Genomic DNA, 19684 nt, shown 5'->3' on the forward strand with positions numbered 1-19684 from the left:
GAAAACCTCAAATCTTACATACGTGCAATTACGTGTTTCTTATTCTTGTGAGTGAACAGGGAATTCATTCTTTTATGAGTGATAGTAGCTGTGTTTTCCGTTACCCTCAATTTTCCGCGTTTGCCTTTTCAGCAACGTAGCCTCTGAGGTTAGGAAATAACTTCTGAACAGTTATACACGTGTGTTTTAAACTTTCCTTACGGAGTTTGGACTGTCACATGGAAAGCTGTAGAGAGTGATCTGTTCTCCGGTTTTCAGAAGCTGCTGTTTTGGTTTTGTAACGACACTTGTGAAATACACGAAGCGCGTTTGACGAAATACGAGCCAATATCTGTTTATGTTGGCAGTCGTAATTTTTAGTGAATGTGTGGCATCGTTTCCAGAGTTAGGTGAGTGTCAGGTTTTATGATTATTTTTACGGCGGGCTGTAAAACTGTCAGTTTCTGCCTATGGTTGAGGAAGTAACCGCTGCACGTTAAGTTACTTTATGTAGAACAATAATATCGGTTCGGTTTCTTTAATTATTGTCATTATGTTTTTACCAGTCTTATTCATCTGTGTTATTCCACGTAAATCACTAATGCTCTCGTCTTCACTAAGGTCTTGAACTCATTCGTAATATCAGTAAGAAACAAGATTAAACTCACAGTTTGCCACGAAGGAGATGCATGCACACATCCATTACATACGTAGCATTTTGTGTACATATTTTTGGTACATCTTTATATGTGCCACACAGAATACTTCACACAGAATTTATCACTGATTTCAGTCATTAAAAATCACGCATCATGCTAGACTGTCGTCCTTATTTCTCATCTCCTTCTAGCAATAATTTGGTTTAAGATCCTGCTTAACGTCGTCGTGTAAATCTAACTATCTTTTCCTGTGTTAACTATACACCTACTTCTTATGGCTAGTGCAGTTTAAGTCATATGATATTCTCCTTTTGTGTCTCTCCGAAATATCTTGATTGTATTTATAATGAAAAATTTAAGGGAGATGAATGTGTTATTTTTGTGAAAGGTTTTTTTTCTGTTCTAAGCTATATGGTGTTATTTATTTTTAATAAGTGTCCTCTTGGAAAGGCCAAGCATTATAAATCTATTTTTGGTGATTTTTATTTTCTTGTATGATGAAAAAAATATCACATCTGTTTTTATATTCCATTCATATCTGATAACTTTTTCTATTCTGAGTTTCTGTCTTTGCACGAGGTCATCAATTGTAGAAATTATACTTTCAAGAAGTATAATAGTAATATATAGGCCTAATTCAGGGTCTTATTTGGAATGAAATTTTAAATAAGCAACCCAGTCGTTTTCCAGAACATAAATCCACTTCTGAATGATAAGGACTGTGAGAGTTCGGAAGCGAGTTTTACCACTGCACTATAAAATAATACCGTAAAGAAAGGAACAGTGAGCGTAACATAGGGACTAGAATTATATTCGAAAGAATAGGAAGGAATAGGAAATGTAGCTTTAATAATGTTCCTCTCCACTCCGCTCATGTGGAAATTTATTTTCCAACGAAGGACAACTCTGAGGCAACTAAACTGTCCGTTTTATAATGCAGAATAACTAAATTTATCTGCTGCCATTTCAGCTGCAAGCCCATGTAGCCTGCATATTTCTAGATTGACGTGTTCTGCGATTCTAGTGCAGGAGAAGTAAAACCCCAGAAAGACAAGGGCCCCGAGGGGGATAGAACAATAAATCCACGACTGCCATGTTGACTTTTGTCGTCAAAATAATTAAAGTTCTATATTATAAATAAATAGACTCTCAGACTTAAGAATGTGTGGAGAACGCATCTGGGAAATACGTAATTCTCAGATGTGCAGTTAAGGACGACCAGCGTCTTTATCAATGGGCGCTTCCTAATAACTTGTTAATATCATTATTAAGGAATCGTTAACACCCAGTTCTTATAATAATTGATCACTGCAATTAGATCTGCAGTGTATGTTCTATAACAAGTGTTGCAGCAAAGAAATATCTTAATGAAAACTTATTTGGTATCATACAAGTTCAGAGACGTGTCACGCTTTACAATATTATTTCGATTTAAGAACCCCAAAAAATTACTGTCATAATTTAGCAATGAAATATCCACCCGCATTTTGCAAACTGAATAAGGTTACGATTTATGAGATTTCAGTTTACGCGGTTTTTTCTTCAGGATTGCACCTAGCGCGTTAATCGATATATCTGTTCAGTGCTGCTCATGTCTACTGGTTCTATAGCAGAATTTGCTCTCAAATGTCGCAGTATGATTGGTACAAACGGGCTATTTGTACTCTTCCCACCGGCCTCCATTAACTCGCCCTTATTGAGTTATGCAACGAACTTTTGTAACCCTGCCCGAGATGTGTTTCGCTGTCTTGCGTTTAAAATGAGGTCGAAACAGTATTTAAGCTGTATAAACGAGAACAATTTACAGCAGAAGATTTCATTCTGTAAAATGCTGCAGTGGACATACACTTCCACTTCTTTTATTTCCATCATCTTGTCTGTTCCCTTTTGTCATCACGTATAGTTTCCCTTGTGCCTTCTTGCAAATAGGAACAACCCCCGTTCTATGTTCTTTCGTCTCCTCAAATAACAAAAGCCCCAATTTTAATATAACAATGTAACAAACCTGAACCAGTTCGCTTCGTATTTCATACGAGAAAATGCAGTCTTGGGATTCCCACGTCTGTCTGACGCGAGAGAGAGGAAAATGGGAAATTATGTCATCACCAGTGGTGACGGTGAGGCGAACTAATATTTCCACTGACGTAACAAATAGAAATAACAAAACCATTCTCTGTATGAATGCAATAAGTATGGCGCTTTAAATTAAATTTCTTGAAAGACCGTCCTGTTATTCTCTTTATGTTCAGGGAACTGTGTTGTTCTGTATGAATTGAAGTATGTAACAACTTTACACACGTTTTCACAGTGTATTTTGTCTGTACAGCGCGCTTTAATTAAACAGAGTTTGACTGAGCGGTCAGTTACGAACAGTTGATGTACTGTGGACTGTACAGGATCGATCATGTTACTTTGCAACATAGAAAATGCGTATTTTAGAGGTAAAAATGTTTTTCAAATCACAGTTGGATCCACTGCGACAGACCCATTATTTATAAGTCTTATTCATCTTCAGTTGTAATGGACTGGACTCTTGAATTTTGTGATTCAGAATAATTTATTACATATAAATAATCACATTTCTGTTTAGATTACAAATTCAATGTATAAAACTAAAACTTTGCGACTTCTGCGTTGTGGTGTCGTGTATTGCAAGAAATCTATAAACTTTTAATAATTACAACAATAATAGGCCGTGTGATAATATTAATATTTTTCCTCGGAACCTGACTACCACCCTAATGGAAGAAGGTCGACCATTGTACAGTTGGAAGGATCAATTCGACTAACTTGGAGATTGGAACTGGTGAAAAGGTTTAAACCTTGCAACTGATTAATAAATACATCGCTTGTGGAATGTAGAAGTGAAAGCGATGCTGATAGTAACTAACATAGCTGAAAGCTTATCCCGATGACTTAAAAACGATTTAGATGATATTTTTGACTCTAGCGTGGAACTACGAAAGTGTGACATTCTGGGAGCAGCAGACATCTCGAGGAAAATCTGTATGTAATTAGCCTAGGGGTCAAGGTTTGACTCGTGGCTCATGGGCATGCCCTGTAATATGGTGCGAAAATAGTAATAACAACAAAATAAACCAGAATGCAGTTATTTGTGAAATTTTTAGTGCCAGTTATTTAATAAACTGAGACAAGAATGATATATTCCTCTATTTATAGTCTGTTTTATAATAGACTTGAAAGTTGCGCTACTTCACGAAATAAGGACCTATAAACCATAGAATATTTACGGGAAGAAATATTTACTTTGATTTATTTTGTGTCCTGCTTTCTAAGGGAATGTCCGCGTGCCAGTGGACTTCACGTTCTTGCAAATCTTCGCGTGACTGGGGCTGCTTCTGCCCTCAAAGTCCCCTCACAACTGCACACTCACGTAAAATTTCACAAGAAAAAAGTTATGTTCTGCGGTTACGTACGTGGAAACTGGGAGATAACGCGAGCGGAGTTGTAGTCTAAAGCCATTGGTTTGAACCCCGGGCATCGTTCCATTCCATTTCACCGTGTTTTATGGGACTTCAGGACGATTGCTGCTTACAGCGGTTTGTGTGGTACAGTGAGATACAGAAAGATTGATAAATAAAGATGGAGGAAGGAAAGAAGAAAAATACAAGTATTGGTTGAACCGTAGCATGTCTGGTTGCTTCGAGTTTGTGTGTAGGAGAAGGCAAAACAGGTCTTATCACTGGATGTTTCTGAATTCAGCAATTGATAATATTAAAAGGAGCTGCCCATAAGATGTGTAGTATTTTCTTAACACTGGATGCTTCATAGGTTAAAGGGAGAAAAAAAATTGCCATGATATGAAAAGTGACTTGCACCATGCTCTAATTGTATTTAACTTTTCGTATTTTACGGTTGCTATTTTAAAACTTTTTAAATATTATCCAATAACATCGTCGCTCACAGTCGTAGATCACACCTGGCCTTGGTCTGAATAAAGAGACAAATTTATTTAATAATCCGTACAAGTCCTTTATAACTAAATAATATACAGGGGCTTATAGATTAGCCTAAACATGCAAGGCGTATAAATTTGGTGGTTTCATTTCAGCTGATCGTCGTTTCTCGATGATCGAATACACTAGCCAGGCGACCAACGTTTAAATGATTCGTCACAGACCACCAAAGAACGTGCCCGCAGGTAAGTACATGATCGTAATAATTGTTATTAACATAGAGGTATCGTGTCTGACACCCATTGTCCTGGTCGAGTGGTTAGCACCCCTGCTTCGTATTCGAGAGTCAGATAAATAAATAATAAAAGGTATGTCTGACAAATTAGTATCTACATTTTCCGAGACCATATCAGTTTCATAAACTGCCAGGATATATCAATGAAACACATCAATTTCTTTCGAACTAGCACGTATGAGTGAGATGATAAATGTATACAACATTTTCATTGGAAGTTTGAAGGTAAAAGAGTACTTGGAATACCTAGATGTAGATGGTGGAAAAAATCGAACTTCCGAAAGTACGGCAAAAGGATGTGGCTTGAATTAGTTTACCTGCTTATAAGAATTGTTGGCGGGTTATTGTGAAAACAGTAATGAAATTTAGGGTCTCATAAAAGGTGGTGAAATTCGTGACTAGATGCGCGTCTGTTTATTAGCGTGGGACTCGTAATACCAGAACAGTATAAAAACAAGGCGTGTTGAAATTGATAGCAAGAGAGTTGAAAGTGCCAGAACACGAGGTTAGGTGGCGGTGAAATTATAATTTTGTTTTTACTGTGGAAAAGTAATGCTAATCGTCACTTGGGGACTTCTTTTTGTTGTACATAATTGAAGCTGAAAATCAGCTGTTAAGATAATAGAGGTTGTTCAAAATGGGGTGTAATTTATTATTATATGTGGTAGATGGCATGATATCATCGGAAAAATGCATGGCTCAAAACAGAGAAAGGTTATAGTATAAATATTTGTATGAATAAAACAGCAATAATTATAATGTTCTTCAAGGTAACTATTAGGAATGCAAATACAGGTGTAGAAGGCATGTTTTTACAAGTTTTTTCGATAGTTGGTTATCATAACGGGGTTCACAGCAAATTTTACCGACATCGAAAATATACTTGCAAGAGTGTAGCATTAACACATTATATTAAGGCGTACGAAACTGAAATTACAACTTATTTCGTGTTTAGTAACTAATGACGTTTTAGATTATGGTCTTCTGGGTTGACTTGTAGTCCTGTGCATGGCTGTGGAGTCGAAGTCGGTAAAAATATACCGAATCCGACTCTGACCCCGATATAAAAATTTAAGAACAATTTCTATACCGTGTGAGCTGCCGGCGGCCTCACGATTAGGGAGATTCAACGACGCGTTGAGCCACACGGTGTGGGAAAAATGCTTTGTAACTTTGGCTCCGTTACTTTAAGAATACAGACTATATACAAATCAACCGATTTCTGCAATAACCATTACACGTACGTATATTTAAATATAGGTTATAAGTCTAAAAAGTGGGCTGATGATTCACGTGGTGATGATGAAATCTCTTATGGTGCCATTTACCATTTTAGTAGGTTTACCATTATTAATGCATATTGAGCTTTTATGAAGGAGTCGGAGATTTTAGTATCGACTCCACAGCCCTGATCTTGTGGGTGATTGCCAACGGTCGTAAGGCGTCACAGCCTAAAAGTTTACATCAATATATCTCCCGCCATGAGAACATTAAATGGCTGATATCTTACTAAACTACGTCCAAGGAGAAAAGTCTTCTTCGAGAAGCTAGATATTTCTCATAGTATTTCATATGGTGAAGACATTCTCCAGTCTTTATAGAACCGAATGGTTATGTTATTCGGTTTTCAGTAAAAATTAAATTCGGTCATAAGAAGATCCAAGTGATCCTAAATGTATTGTCATTTTAAAGATGAGCAGAATTAGCTGAGGTAGATAAATTTCAGTAATTTTAAAGCACGTTTTGATTGTGTTATAGGGAACGTATCGTACTCAGCTAGGGTATTTTAATCGTGGCTTGCTATATAGAACTCTGTTGTCAGTGGCGAATGATATTTTAAGGTATGACTGAGTGACGTATGTGAGTTTATTTAAAGTTTTTATTGAATGGCAGGAGAAATGCATGGTGATTAATATGTGAACTGATTGACAAGTCAGTAATTTCAAAACTAAACACTTCTGTCTGATGGAATGTAATAACGTATTGAAAACTGAATATTTGTGCTTGGTGGCGGTTGAGTTTTAAAATGACAAACACGCACTCTGCAATAAGTGGCGCATGATAAATTATATTCGTGTCGAACACTAATGAGGATTTATGTAACATATTTTTTGTCAGTTAAATTTATCTATATGAAGGAACCACCCAATACATCATAGATTATTTATTTTTAATAACACGAGTTCTTTAAAGCACCTAAATTATTTTCAAAGGTTCGTAAGCTACCTTAGATTATAAAACTTAAAATTGTTATAAAATTGTATGAATTTCATAGTTAATTTTGTTAATCGTTGCAGTGAAATTAATTTAACAGGATTTAAACGTTTTCGAAACGTCGGTATTTTGCGACTACCTGACGCGTTGAATTTAGTCGCCGCGAAAGATACTGATTTTACGTAATTTAACAGTATTTTATATTCGACTGTTGAGAGATTTCGTCATGTCTGTTGAATTAATATTCTCTTATTTAATACACATTCAAGCTGTATAATTTTTGTTCAGATGGCATCGTCCTGTTAAAACACGTGTATAATCTGGAAAGGGGAACACATCTGCATGTTGTTGGTACGGCACTTGTGGAACTACAGTTTGTAGCTCAGTTGCTTAGCGACTGAATGAGATAATTTTTCTAGATAGGCAGTTATATTTTGCGAAATTAAACGCTGTATGCAAGTAGTGTCGATAGATGTTAGAATTTCAACAGTTATTAGAATAATGCCAGGCAAATCTGAGAGCGAATTGAAGAGGTGTAATACAAGAACAGAAGCTGTAACGTTTCCCGTGTACGAAGTGCCAAAGGTACACAGCGAGACTGAAATCCATCTTTGGTTTCTTGTCACCTGATTTCACTGCGGCCATTTTGACAGTAATACGAGTGTTTTTGTAAATTATTTGCCATAACATGTCAGGATTGTTTGTGGCACTGTCTCTCCTCTTGTATCACAGTACTTGTATGCACATTATTTGATTGACTTAGGTTAGCGTTTGATCTGGAATTGGCACAAATTTCATACCGATTAATTAATTTGGAGCTTATGTTGTGAGAACTATGCACACAGATACAAAATCACACTTATAATTGGAGCTGTCCCGTAAGTCTGCACAGACACAGACACACTGTTTGTCTGAAATTAATTTAATTTTTGTCATGTTAGACTGAATAACGTTTAAGAAACCAGTCAGAAAAAGGGGACAAATAAGAATAAATTTGTTAACCGAATGGAAGTTGTAAAAATTAAGACGATGTTTGTCTTCTGGATATTAACGCTATTCGGACTTGTAGTTAGATACCAACATTTTGTAGGAACATACTGCTCTCATTTTCACGGGCGAAACTTTGGTATGAAATAAAAGTCTACACAACGTTGCTGCCAGGAAGACAAACATCGACATTTTCACCGCATTGATGACTTCATACCTCATACTTTAGAAATTAGCATCGAAGGGAAAAGTAAATTATTTATTTTAACGTGTTCCGAACAGCATTTTAATGCTTAAAAAACACGTCACAAATTCTCAGTTTTTGAACAGATTACATTCTCGTGTGTTTTTTCACTGTGGCGTTTCAGAACAAGTGACTCGCGCAAGCTGACCACCCCTAAGTGGCTCTGTATTTGAACACCACCCCGCTGGACGCTCTGTTGTTCTCTTTCTGATACTAGAGGGCATCTCCGCGCTCTACGCTTGCGCGACCTGGCTCTACGACACTCTATAAGCCAAGCGCCAGTATTCATCTGCAAACCAGTGAGAACCGGGCTGCCCATAGGGGCGCATTACCTGGGCAATTTCAAGTGGTAGACGTCACTGTGTTGTTTTAGGTGATGATACTGGTATGTCAGTGAAGTGCCGCTGAGCTATGCTAAAACGACCTTGTCTCGTTATTGTCATTATTATCGCTGACTGAGTGGGTGTGTTCATGTTATTTATTGTTTGTATCGTAATTGTACTTTAAATCGTAATTAGTGAAGGTAAACATGATCAGACCAAACCTACTTTTTAATATTTGTTTACAAATAGTATATTTCGCATCACTACAGTATAGACATAATAGAGTTTAAAGTACGGGATGTATGATATAAGTAACGTAATTCAAAATAGTTACATCATTGTATGGACGCTAAGGAAATAGCTTATTTCAGAAATAAGGCGATTAAGGTTGGATATCTGCGAACGTTAATAGTAGAAGCGGTAAAATAGGTAGGGTAGAAATGTCACTGTTTGTAATTTTCCGTGCCTAATCTTTGCGTTTCGTTATTCAAGCAGAGCGAAACTTTATTAGAGGTTAAGAAGTTCTTCATCTGAAGCAAAACGTAAATCTTGCACAGGCTTCTTTAAAGTAAAAGTCATTTAAAAAGCTTCTGTCATTTTACGTGCATTTGCTTTTAGTTGTGCCCAGAAAACTTGTATTGTCTTCCATACAGAGAACACATATTTCCGTCTCTCGCGAGACCTTTTACATTAATTTTAAAGACTGATGAATTGTGGGTTTTATTCGCTATCGCGTGTGTGCTGATGAGGATTCAGTCCAGCAGCGCCTTGTGTTGTCACCATGAGGCTCGCCGGGGAGTCAGTATCTTCACCTGGTAGCTCCCGCTATAGTCGGTCACCACGTGGGCCCTCAAGGGCTCCCCTCGCCCGGGCGGCGCGGCCCCGAGATTCTAAGACCAGCAGCAACAGTAGTAATGGGAGGGTATACGGCGTCGTGGGCGTCGTGGCGCTCAGTTGCTACCTCAACGGCCTGACCGGGGACTTCGTCCACGATGACATTCCCGCGGTCACGCAGAACAAGGACGTGCTGGGACTCAGCCCCCTGAGCCACGTGTTCCGCAATGACTTCTGGGGCACTGCGATGAGCGACGTTAACAGCCACAAGTCCTACAGGCCACTCACCACTCTCACCTTCAGGTACGAACTTCTGTGTACAGGCACACAGTTACAGTCTTGTTGGAAGTGTGTATGGATAACCCTGTTGCATTCCTGATTTTGTAAGCAAAGTAATGAAAATTCTTGTTCCATAAAAGACGAAAAATTTCGTCTACTGTCGACTATCAATTCCTCAAGAACTCTACTCGGTGTAGTTAGTTAGTCATATAGACATTTAATAATTGCAGCACTCAAAATTGTAAATCACGTTTAATACACATGCAAAACAACATGTATCAAAATCTTTGGAATTCAGCTTTTCATGTGATCTACCGGAATTGCTGTAGATTAAATAACTGTAGTTTGATTGATTTTTTGCAATTAGTAACTAAAAACTGGTACTATTTTGTTGCCTTTAGGGTGGGTAATGAAAATACTGGATGGTGATTTAGGAGACACTGTGTCAAGATCTAAGTTCAGAAAACCCATTGGTTGTGAATCGGCTATAAATACGAACAGGCTTTCAATTCTTGATCAGTGTATTTGGTATTTATAGTGGCGAATGTAACATTGACGCGCATTGCTGTCTATTCGTAATACTAATTGATCCATTATTCGTATAGTTTACAATTAGAAACAACTTCTCAAATGAAAACTGAATGTAGCGTATTTAAAGAATGAGCCGTGATAAGGCGTATTAATCTATTAATCGTGATAATTATTTCATTAATAATGTTATTCTAGGTGACTATTTGAGATGTTTTGAGTTATATAGCATCGTGATCGACGTTGGTCGTCGAGTAATTAGCAATTCTGCTTCGTATTTATGACATACCGGGTTCAAATTTTGACCTGGAAAACGGATATCCTGATTGTTGCCCGCGTGGTTTACCTCAGTCTCCTGAGCCAAAAGCCGGGATATCAGATTAAGCCACGACCGGAAATGTTAGAAGTAAGCTTAGTCGTTGCTGGCAGAACGCAATTTAGGGTTTATGAAGAATTGGTGTCTGTTTTAGAACGACTGGCATTGACATCCTGCGTAAAGTTGTATACAGCATGGTCTCTCATCTTTAAGGGAGAAGTTAGAGGGAAGGTGAGCCTAAGGAAAAATAGGAAAACGAAGTCTAGGAGGATGAGATCGGCGGAAGATGAAGTACGCATGGCGTAGGCTGAGAAATGTGTAGAAGATTTTTGTCGGAAAACCTAACGGAATTCGTAGAAGCAAATGAGAGGGTATAAATATATTTTAATAAGGTGTATTCATCTGACTCAGTGTGGTATCCAATAGCTGGGTCGTGTGAACACGCCAAATAAACTTAGAATTCACAAAATAAGGAAAGTTGATTTGGACAGCGTCTGCTCCATGGAGTTAATATATTTGAAGTGTGTTCCTTTCAGAAAACCATGGGGAGATGTACAGTGCGAAATATAAGAGGAAGATGAAGGAGGATGTGTTAAAAGGATTTTGAGAGATTTTAAGAGGACTTTTAGAGATAACATGAAGATAAAACGACTATATGTAATTTTTAATACGCAACTTTTTGCTTTACAGAAGCATTGAGTTTAAGATTTATATCAAGGCGGGTCGTGTAGCACGCATAAGATTAGAAGCACGTAAAAAAAAGTGTGGTCCTAAAACCCGAATAAAAGAGACACCTTGTGACACGCAGGAGAAAATTTGAGTATTTTTTTTTATTAAAATTGACATGGAAGAAATAGGTTAAGAGGTTTTGTATATATTAATCTGGCTAAAGATATGAACCAGTAATATACTCTTCTGAACACGGCAGTAAACATTCAGTTTTAAAAAAGGACGTGGCTGTTGACTTATAGACCAAAGTATTTTCTACATCAGCGTTTCAGTAGTTATCAAAGCGGAAATGAAACATTGACAAATCTGTACTGTGGAGTTTCATGGCACGGGGATAACCGACAGATATTGAACTACCATCCATCAGCTCTTAGACGTGATGGTAATATTTTTTCTTTCTAAAGGGTAAAGGGTTTTAAAACTTGATGTTCTTGCTGTCAGTCCCATCCTAGATCACGTGTCTTTGTAACCGCCAGGTTTGAGCACAAAAGGGCGAGGGTGGCCCTATTGGCCCTCTTTCTCTCAGTAATCAATCAAGTTGGAGCTGGACTTCACTTCTCTCCACACCGAAACTAGGTTTTGCACTAAAAACAAAGTATGTCACGGTGTCAAGAGGTGTGTGTAATTGAGTTTCTCACGACAGGAAGCCGCGAAGTCCGTTTCAAACAAATGGGTACGGAAACCTTAACTAACATTTTTCTCAGTCGTGCAGAAACAGGAAGGCGCCGACTGGCTTAATTTCCATTTGAGTAATTTAGCATTAAAAATAAAAGAAATCCGTTTGCATTCTCTTGTAATTGGCGTAGCTGTGTCCTTTATAATACAAAACAATGGAAATAAATTAATTATTCTGAATTCTGACTCCTTGTTGACGTACATTTGGATATAAACGTAAACTCCCTCCATATTTGGGGCTGAAGATGAAGCAGTATGCTCCCCCGAAACGTCCTATCTGCCTATGTTCTCTTATCTTCAGCCCTGAAGATGGGGGGATTTTGTTAACTCCGGAAACTTTGAAATCTCTGCCTACAAGTTTACACGATGTTGTAACCCAGAAAGACCAACATTGACATTTTATTTCCGTGAGAACTTAAATCTCACACGTAAGAATTTCATAGAGCGTATGTTCTTGGGAATTGAATAATTTCTCTTCTACGTCGGAAAATCTCTGCTGTATTTGAAAACCGAAGTTTTGTTACTGTGTTTGCTAATATGGTATAGGAAACTGTGATTAAATGTTTTTTTTTAGCTTTTCGTTGTTAATGTATGCACCCATTTTCAGTTTGTCCTCAGTAGCGTTTTTTTGTTGTTCTGAAAATCATTTCTTGAATTGTATCTGATTTTTATGAGGCGGAATGTGTTTCGATGTTTGAACAGCTTTAAATACGTTATTAGGAAGGCATATTAAAAAAGCGCTGAGACAAGAGTTTAGTCCACATTACGTATTAATATATTTACAAATGTTGATTTTTATAAAATTTATGGTATATGTGTGTACATATACAAGACGCTAAAACTTATAGTGGCACATCTGTTGCGGAATTTTAAATTCCGCCAAACAAGCAATAATAAATCTCATATCTTATGAGAACACATGCATTGGTTGATGCCTCTGTATTCAAGCTGGTATTAATAAAAGTTAAAAATCGAAGTTTCGAAGTTTTTAAACAAGGTAGTCCTTCTGCAGCTCACATCCCTTATTAAGATGTGTTATTTTAAAGTTGTGTGGGGACATAATAGGGCTATATAGTTTTCAATATTCTTCGATGAATTGGGCAGGAAAGTCTCTTAACTGCTTAAAGGACAGTTGTACTTAAATGTACCACAAACTTTAACAAACAGTAGCCCTGCGTTTTCCCACACACGGGGGATTCATACAATTCCTAAGATAAATAGCGTTAGGCTGTCTCCTTAAACAGCAGTTACTAATTGGATCTTATGATGGAGATGCATTGTGTTTTTGAGGAGAGAGAGCTGAATTTTAAAACGGTATTTAAATGAACGTCGGGCTTCAAACGGTCAAGACGTTTTACGTGTGCTTATTACTACTTACTGCAAATTCGTAAATGACCAGTGTTGAATTTTGGAACTGATCTCAATGTCCATTGAGGAGCGGAATGAAAGCAGACAGTTAGATGAGTAAGAGATTAAAGCTGAATTTGAATAAGAGGCGTCTGTCACATTAATTGAAGTGAAATACTGTGGAATGAATATATACAGATGGGAAAACCTGACGTTAAGAGGCCGATTAGGAGATGTAAGCGTAAATGAGAGGATAATATTGTAAAAGATTAAAAGAAATGAAATGTAAGGGTATTGACTAGGTTACAAATTGGCTCAGAGTAGTGTCAAATAGCTGGCACTTCTAAGCATGAAAGCGAACATTAGATTTTCATAAAAGATTGGAAATTGTTTCAAAAATCGGCTTTTCGTAACTTGTTCCACGGAGGTAGAATGAAATGTGTGTAAGGAGAATAAATTGTGGCTGTCAGTATTGTGATAATCACAGTATGATTTCTGTTAATGAAATCACTTCTCAGAATTACTTTTCTCAGCCATACCTCTAACCCGAAAACAAACTCGAATCCCAATCCGGCAACTGTGTCGAACCCTGACAAGAAAAGCGATGGTACAAATTTATATCTCAGACTCAACATTTCTTTTGTGTCCGTAATCGGTCGCTCTCCAAATATATTTCTTCAATGACATTTTTATTTTATGTGGACAATTCACTTTACCTTGTAGTCATTTATTTGGACTGAACAGTATGTATGTAGAACAGAACTACAATAACAGTGTTTATGCAATTCTCCTCTGATGTTTTATGTATTGTATTATTATGTGATTGGAAATTCTGTTTGTGTATAGAATCACAACATCTATCAAGGCTGCCAACATAACTGAATTCATCAACATTACCATTTCCAATCTAATCAACATTAATGGTAGAAGTGATTGATTTCTACATTGTGTATAGTTTGTCTAACAGTTGCCCACTTTATAGAATGTCAAGTGGTACTAGCGAAGAATCGGTTGGTTACTGAAGCATTCTGCCAATTTATCCTTTCTTTCTAAATATATAAAGACAGATAAGCTGAGGGCTTCTGGCGAAAACCGTTAAAAGTAGGTGATGGATTCTCATAAAACTGATTCACACTGAAACAGCCTTGTAAGTCGTGCAAAGTGTTGGAAGCACCATTTAAGTATAAAATTCTGCGAAGTTACGCGGTAGTAGATGTTGGATAATATAGATTAAATTTTTTCTTTATTTTCTCCATTTTATGTAGAATAACTAGGTGCTGACTGCTCAAACTGTGCAGCTACATTTATTTTTGATTGTTGAAATGACTAAAGAACCGTTGGATTTAGGCAAGTGAAATACTGTATAGAGACAGATTATAAATATACCTGAAAATTGTATATGAAGTATTATTTTATATTTAAACATTACACGCGCAACCAGTAACCACTCATAACTTCTTGTGTTGTCGTATCACAATCGATTAGGAAAGCTGATGGCGTGTTTGCTTTCTAAAAGGATAGAATGGATATTCTATGCGTTTTCAAGGAGAAAGTGAGATAATTCTATTTTCAATTCAAGTTTCTTCACATGTAACTTCTAGGAACATGTTTATTTTTGAGAATCTATTAACATCTTGAGTAGTCAAGAATTCGCTGCCTTTTCTGAAACGTGAAGGTTCATAACGACCCGCCAGTAGTACATATCTTGAGGCAAATTAATCCATTATATACCTTAATATATAATTTATTTAAAACTGATATTATATTTAATTGCCATAAACGCGTAAGGCCCCAAACTGATGTCTAACCATCGGGGATTTTCAACTGATCTAATTTTTTTATATTAAAAGAATTATACTTAATGAATTTGTTATTCCAAAATTATAGTGGCGGGTAGTTAAACTGCTTTAACAATTATTAATGTTTATGACGGAGTTATAAACGCCCAAATCTTTACCCGGACAAGCGGGCTTTGCGTCATAGCGTCGTGTCTCTGAACACAAAGGATTATTACCCAAGAAATGCACTCACCGAATACTTACAAAGGATTACTATGTGGAATGTATCCGGTTATTAGTTGTAACATTACATAAGTACAGTATCTTGACAGTATGATATATCTGTATTCAGTAAAGAGTAGGTAGTCGGAAGGATATTCGAGTTTTACACACTGCAAGAGATTTTATCTTATTCGTAAAGTAACAAATTCTAAAGAAAGTGTAAACTACTGTGCCCTTGTAGCTACATATGTCACTCTTTTGAGTACTGTTTATACGTGTATAAATAGATGCGACAGGTTAATTTAAACTCTAAGTATCAGCATGTGGTGCTACAACTAAGTGTGACACGTGTAACAATAGGTTAAAAGGTCGCCTGTCCGTATCACGACTCTGTCACCTGGTGATATATAGCAAATTTACTCCATCCAACTTCATAACCTCGTATTGACACAAAACATGCGAATAAAAGTGGCATAAGTAAAGTTATATTAATTAAGATCCTCGGGATTATGAATTCTAACACTAAAAATTAACATGTTCTCAGCTGTTGAAAGCACAGTGGCATCTGTACGTAGGTTTCCCACTAGCTTTAAGTTATCTCTGCATTTTTACCCGTAGAGTAAGTTTATGGGCTTCGAATGATTCTCAGATTAAATAGCAATTGCTTCCCTGAATATCGTTATCCAATCAATATTTGTAATGGAGAAGCATTGTGTTTTCTTTGAGGTAAGAACTGAAATCTTACATAATATTTATATGAGCTTCATGCTTAATGAGGTTAGGTAATATACCGCGTAAATTAACATTATTTTGAATTCTGTTATTGGCGACCGGAGAAAGAAAATGGAGTGCAAATTAAGAAACTTCACATCGTATAGTTTTCTCCAGCCTCCTGTTCCTTCATTTGTCTTCAAGTCCAAATATTATCTGTTCCCTGCTTTGTAAAACTCTCATTATACCTGTGTCCCTCTCTTATCATGAGAGATAACAAAACAACAGGTAAAATGCAGTTATTTATGTCTTAGACGTTGGATGGGGAGTCAGAATTCTGAAATGAGTGCTAGCAAGTGTTTCCCGGAAATTAATCTGCTAATAATTATTTGTTAGGAAAGTTTTTGTATGAACGGTTGGAAATAATTACATTACGTAATTATAGTTGGATACATTTATGAAAGTGATAATCCATAATCACCACTCCATGAAAACCTACAAGTGAATGGAGTCTGATTGCCGTCGATTTTTGTGTTGTGTTGAATGCCCAGGTTCATGATCCAGCCTTCCTTAACCTAAAAAAGTAACACGTGTAATGTATCTGTGTTACGGGTATGGTTTGTGATTGACTACGTGTGTGTGTCTAATGGATTACTGGCTGTATTATCAGTAAGGACGCTACTTGGCAAAAATGTATTTTTAAAAGTGCTGTCATCTTTAGGCAGCGTTTAGCATAATTGTTAAAGGAGATAGAGTCACGAAACGGATAAAGGAAAGGAAGAAAGAAACCATTTTCTGTTGAATTACAATAGCCATTTTTATGTTGTAGATTATAATTCTCATAAGGCCCTTAAGGTGTTTTAAGTGAAAATAATAATCAAGCGAAATACTTATGCCGACTCTATAAAATACATCCGAAATTTGATTAGGAATTTTGGAAAAAGTCTATAATTCACCGTCTGTCTCGTAATTTGTTATTAATCCAGCCCATGGTTTGCAGACAGTCATGCTGTTTCCCGGGTTGTAAATCAGAAATAAAAAAAAATCATAGGTGATCGAATGTTCTGTCTACCCATTCCAAGTACTGGGAGGACGTACAGAGTACAATGTGATACCGAGCATTGGAGTTGGTCTGTGTCTGTTATTGATTCAGGCGCCACTGCCAAAAAATGTGGGGCAAATCCGCTTGTCGGTGGTGTGGGTGAATAACATTCGTTGGTCCCATTGTTTCGAAATGGCGAGGTCGAAAGACCAGTTCAAATGTTGTAAAGTTACTACAAAAAGAAAAAAAAATGAGCGTTGAATCAAATTTAGATTAACTGTCTCAGTGTTAAGTATTTAATTTTGTTTGTCACAATACGGACATTGTTGACTGGAGAAACTTAACATCTGTTTATTACACTCTGTTTCAGAAAGCACTGAACGATTCACGACTTGGTATACGATCTATTTTAAAACGGTTTACATGATTTATGATCAAATACTTACCGAAATGCAGGATTATTGAAAGTTAAAGCGGGTGGTACATTTAGTTACCACGGATTCCTCCCGCGTCTTACCCAATTATCATTTACAGTCACAGAACCTTTGTAGCTGTTAAATTGGTGTTAATGAAGAAACGAAATGAGTAGTTGATTAAGATGTTCTTCTGGGTTCGGGGGTCGTGTGGACTGGTCGGTAGAAGTTTGTAGTAGATGTAATGTTGTAAAACGTAAGTAGCCAAATAGTATTAGTGTTTAACCGAGCTTAGTTCAGATTTATGCTTCATAATATTATGATTATTTGCCTCGTAAATCTGCTGGATTGTGTTTCATTGCTTAACTTAAGCGGATCAGGAACAAAACGGCCGGTATCAGTTTTCTTTTGCAATATAAAGTACATAAAGTCGTCCACAAAGTGAGACATTTGGCCATAATCAGCTATAGAGACCACGGACACAAACTCCCCTATGTGACATCTTCCTAAAAATACGCCATAAAGTTGTTTAAGGCCATATTGTACCAAAACGATCTCGTATATTCAATAAAATGAAACTGCTTATATTTGTCCGTAGATCACATACACGTCCTTTGTTCGCCCATGAGGTAAGTCGTGATTTTCTTAAAGGCTGATTTATTGCACGGACGTTGACACAAATTTACGTCAGATAATGAGCATTATCCAAAATAAAAACAAGACACTTCTCCCGAAACGTCGTGCATGTGAAGTACAACTCAGGCAGTGGACGTTTCCTTCATGATATTGGTGTAGTGGAATAAAAACGACGGTTAATTCGGCTTTCTAAATACGGCAAACGTTCTAGCCGGTAGGCTTTGTTGTCTGTATGAACGCAGCAAACTCCAGTACCATATTTGTTCTGTTTGATAGGGTGTTTCGAAAAACTACGTTTATAAAAATCTTTGGACTCTCCGCCGTGAAAACCTAAAATCCTAATATGGCTATCAGCTTTTAAAGAGGAACTCTTCTCTACAGATTTTCGAAGTTTGAACTGTATCTGTCTATGACAACTTTCATGTGTGCCTCGATGATAGGATCATAAGTTCGTCGATTCTAAAGATTCAGTCTTTATAAGAAGTCTTCAACCAGAATGTGTACAATTTTATAGATTTCTACAGAATAGAAAACCTTAAGATTCGAAAGTTTAATGTATCTTTAGACCTACTCAATAAATCTCGTCAGAAGATGGCGTTATAGCATCCAGACTGTATCGAAATAACAGCTCCCTGTATGGCCTTACCCATTTCGTTTTCGGTTGTCATTTCCGCTCCAAGAATTGTGTCAACTCGAGTTATTGAACCCCAGAGCTGAAATAGATCTGACATGGCCTTCCATATTTCCGGATCTCTCTGTGAGTGAGACTTTACTCACACACGAGACTTCTCTCTCGCGCTTTCTCACAATGTTGCAAAATTCACTAGAGTGCCGATATAAATCCACATCCTAGAGCCAAATTGATATGACAGCATCCGTTGTTTGGTGTCGGTCGATAGAGGTGATGAAAATATTGGGTTCACAATTTCCAGGGTCTTGTAAATAAATCTCTCTACCCTGAATTTTCTCCTAAAGGCAGCTGCTGGACAATACGTGGACCAAGTCAACGCTTTGGTCACTGAGCTTATCTCCTCAATTATATGTTTTTTATTGTGAATTAAAGAAAATAATAATAGGAATTTTGGTTTCGTGGGAGATCTCAATCGGTAAATTGAATAGCCACTGGCTGTATGGTTAGGTTTCGGTATATGTTTAAGGGCAGGGAATGTTATCTCAGCAGGAGAAATGAATTAGTAAAAAAAACAATTGTAGATAAAGATCTATCTGTGGATAGATCAAGAGCTAGGCATGCATGCTTAAATATGTACGCACGTATTTTCATACATGAGGCAGGAACCAGCCAACAAGCCGCCAACCTCTTGAGAGCTACATGATGATGGTGATGATGATGTTGTTGTTATACATATCTTCGTTACGCCACATTTTGGTCCCTTGACACGTTAAGTGGTTGCCAAGCAACAAACCAGCGGTGATCATTTGACACTTTGGGCAAGTGATCCAACTGGATAAACAAATTTTGATTAATTAAGATTAATCTTATGGATAATTAATAACAGCGTTAGCAAGGGATCGTGTTTCTAATAAACGCAAATCTG

General features: G+C 37.0%; 1 protein-coding gene across 7 annotated transcripts in view; it reads left to right on the forward strand.

Moving 5' to 3' along the window:
* The window catches only part of LOC110834283 (protein O-mannosyl-transferase TMTC1-like), a 191684-nt gene that overhangs the window by 50759 nt on the left and 121241 nt on the right, over nt 1-19684 (forward strand). For 5 of the 7 annotated variants that reach the window (XM_087354165.1, XM_087354164.1, XM_087354161.1 and 2 more), the window contains exons 2-3: nt 4711-4800; nt 9368-9755. In XM_087354165.1, the coding sequence (XP_087210291.1) occupies nt 4764-4800; nt 9368-9755 (425 nt within the window). In that variant the 5' untranslated portion in view covers nt 4711-4763. Of the gene's footprint in view, nt 1-4710; nt 4801-8419; nt 8759-9271; nt 9756-19684 lie in introns of those variants that run through there. The other 2 variants (XM_087354166.1, XM_087354167.1) reach the window with 2 other exon arrangements.

Source organism: Zootermopsis nevadensis, unplaced genomic scaffold (genome assembly GCF_977971745.1).
Source record: "Zootermopsis nevadensis isolate Lab colony 2312 unplaced genomic scaffold, Znev_1.0 Znev_ptg000022l, whole genome shotgun sequence".
Lineage (NCBI taxonomy): Eukaryota > Metazoa > Arthropoda > Insecta > Blattodea > Termopsidae > Zootermopsis > Zootermopsis nevadensis.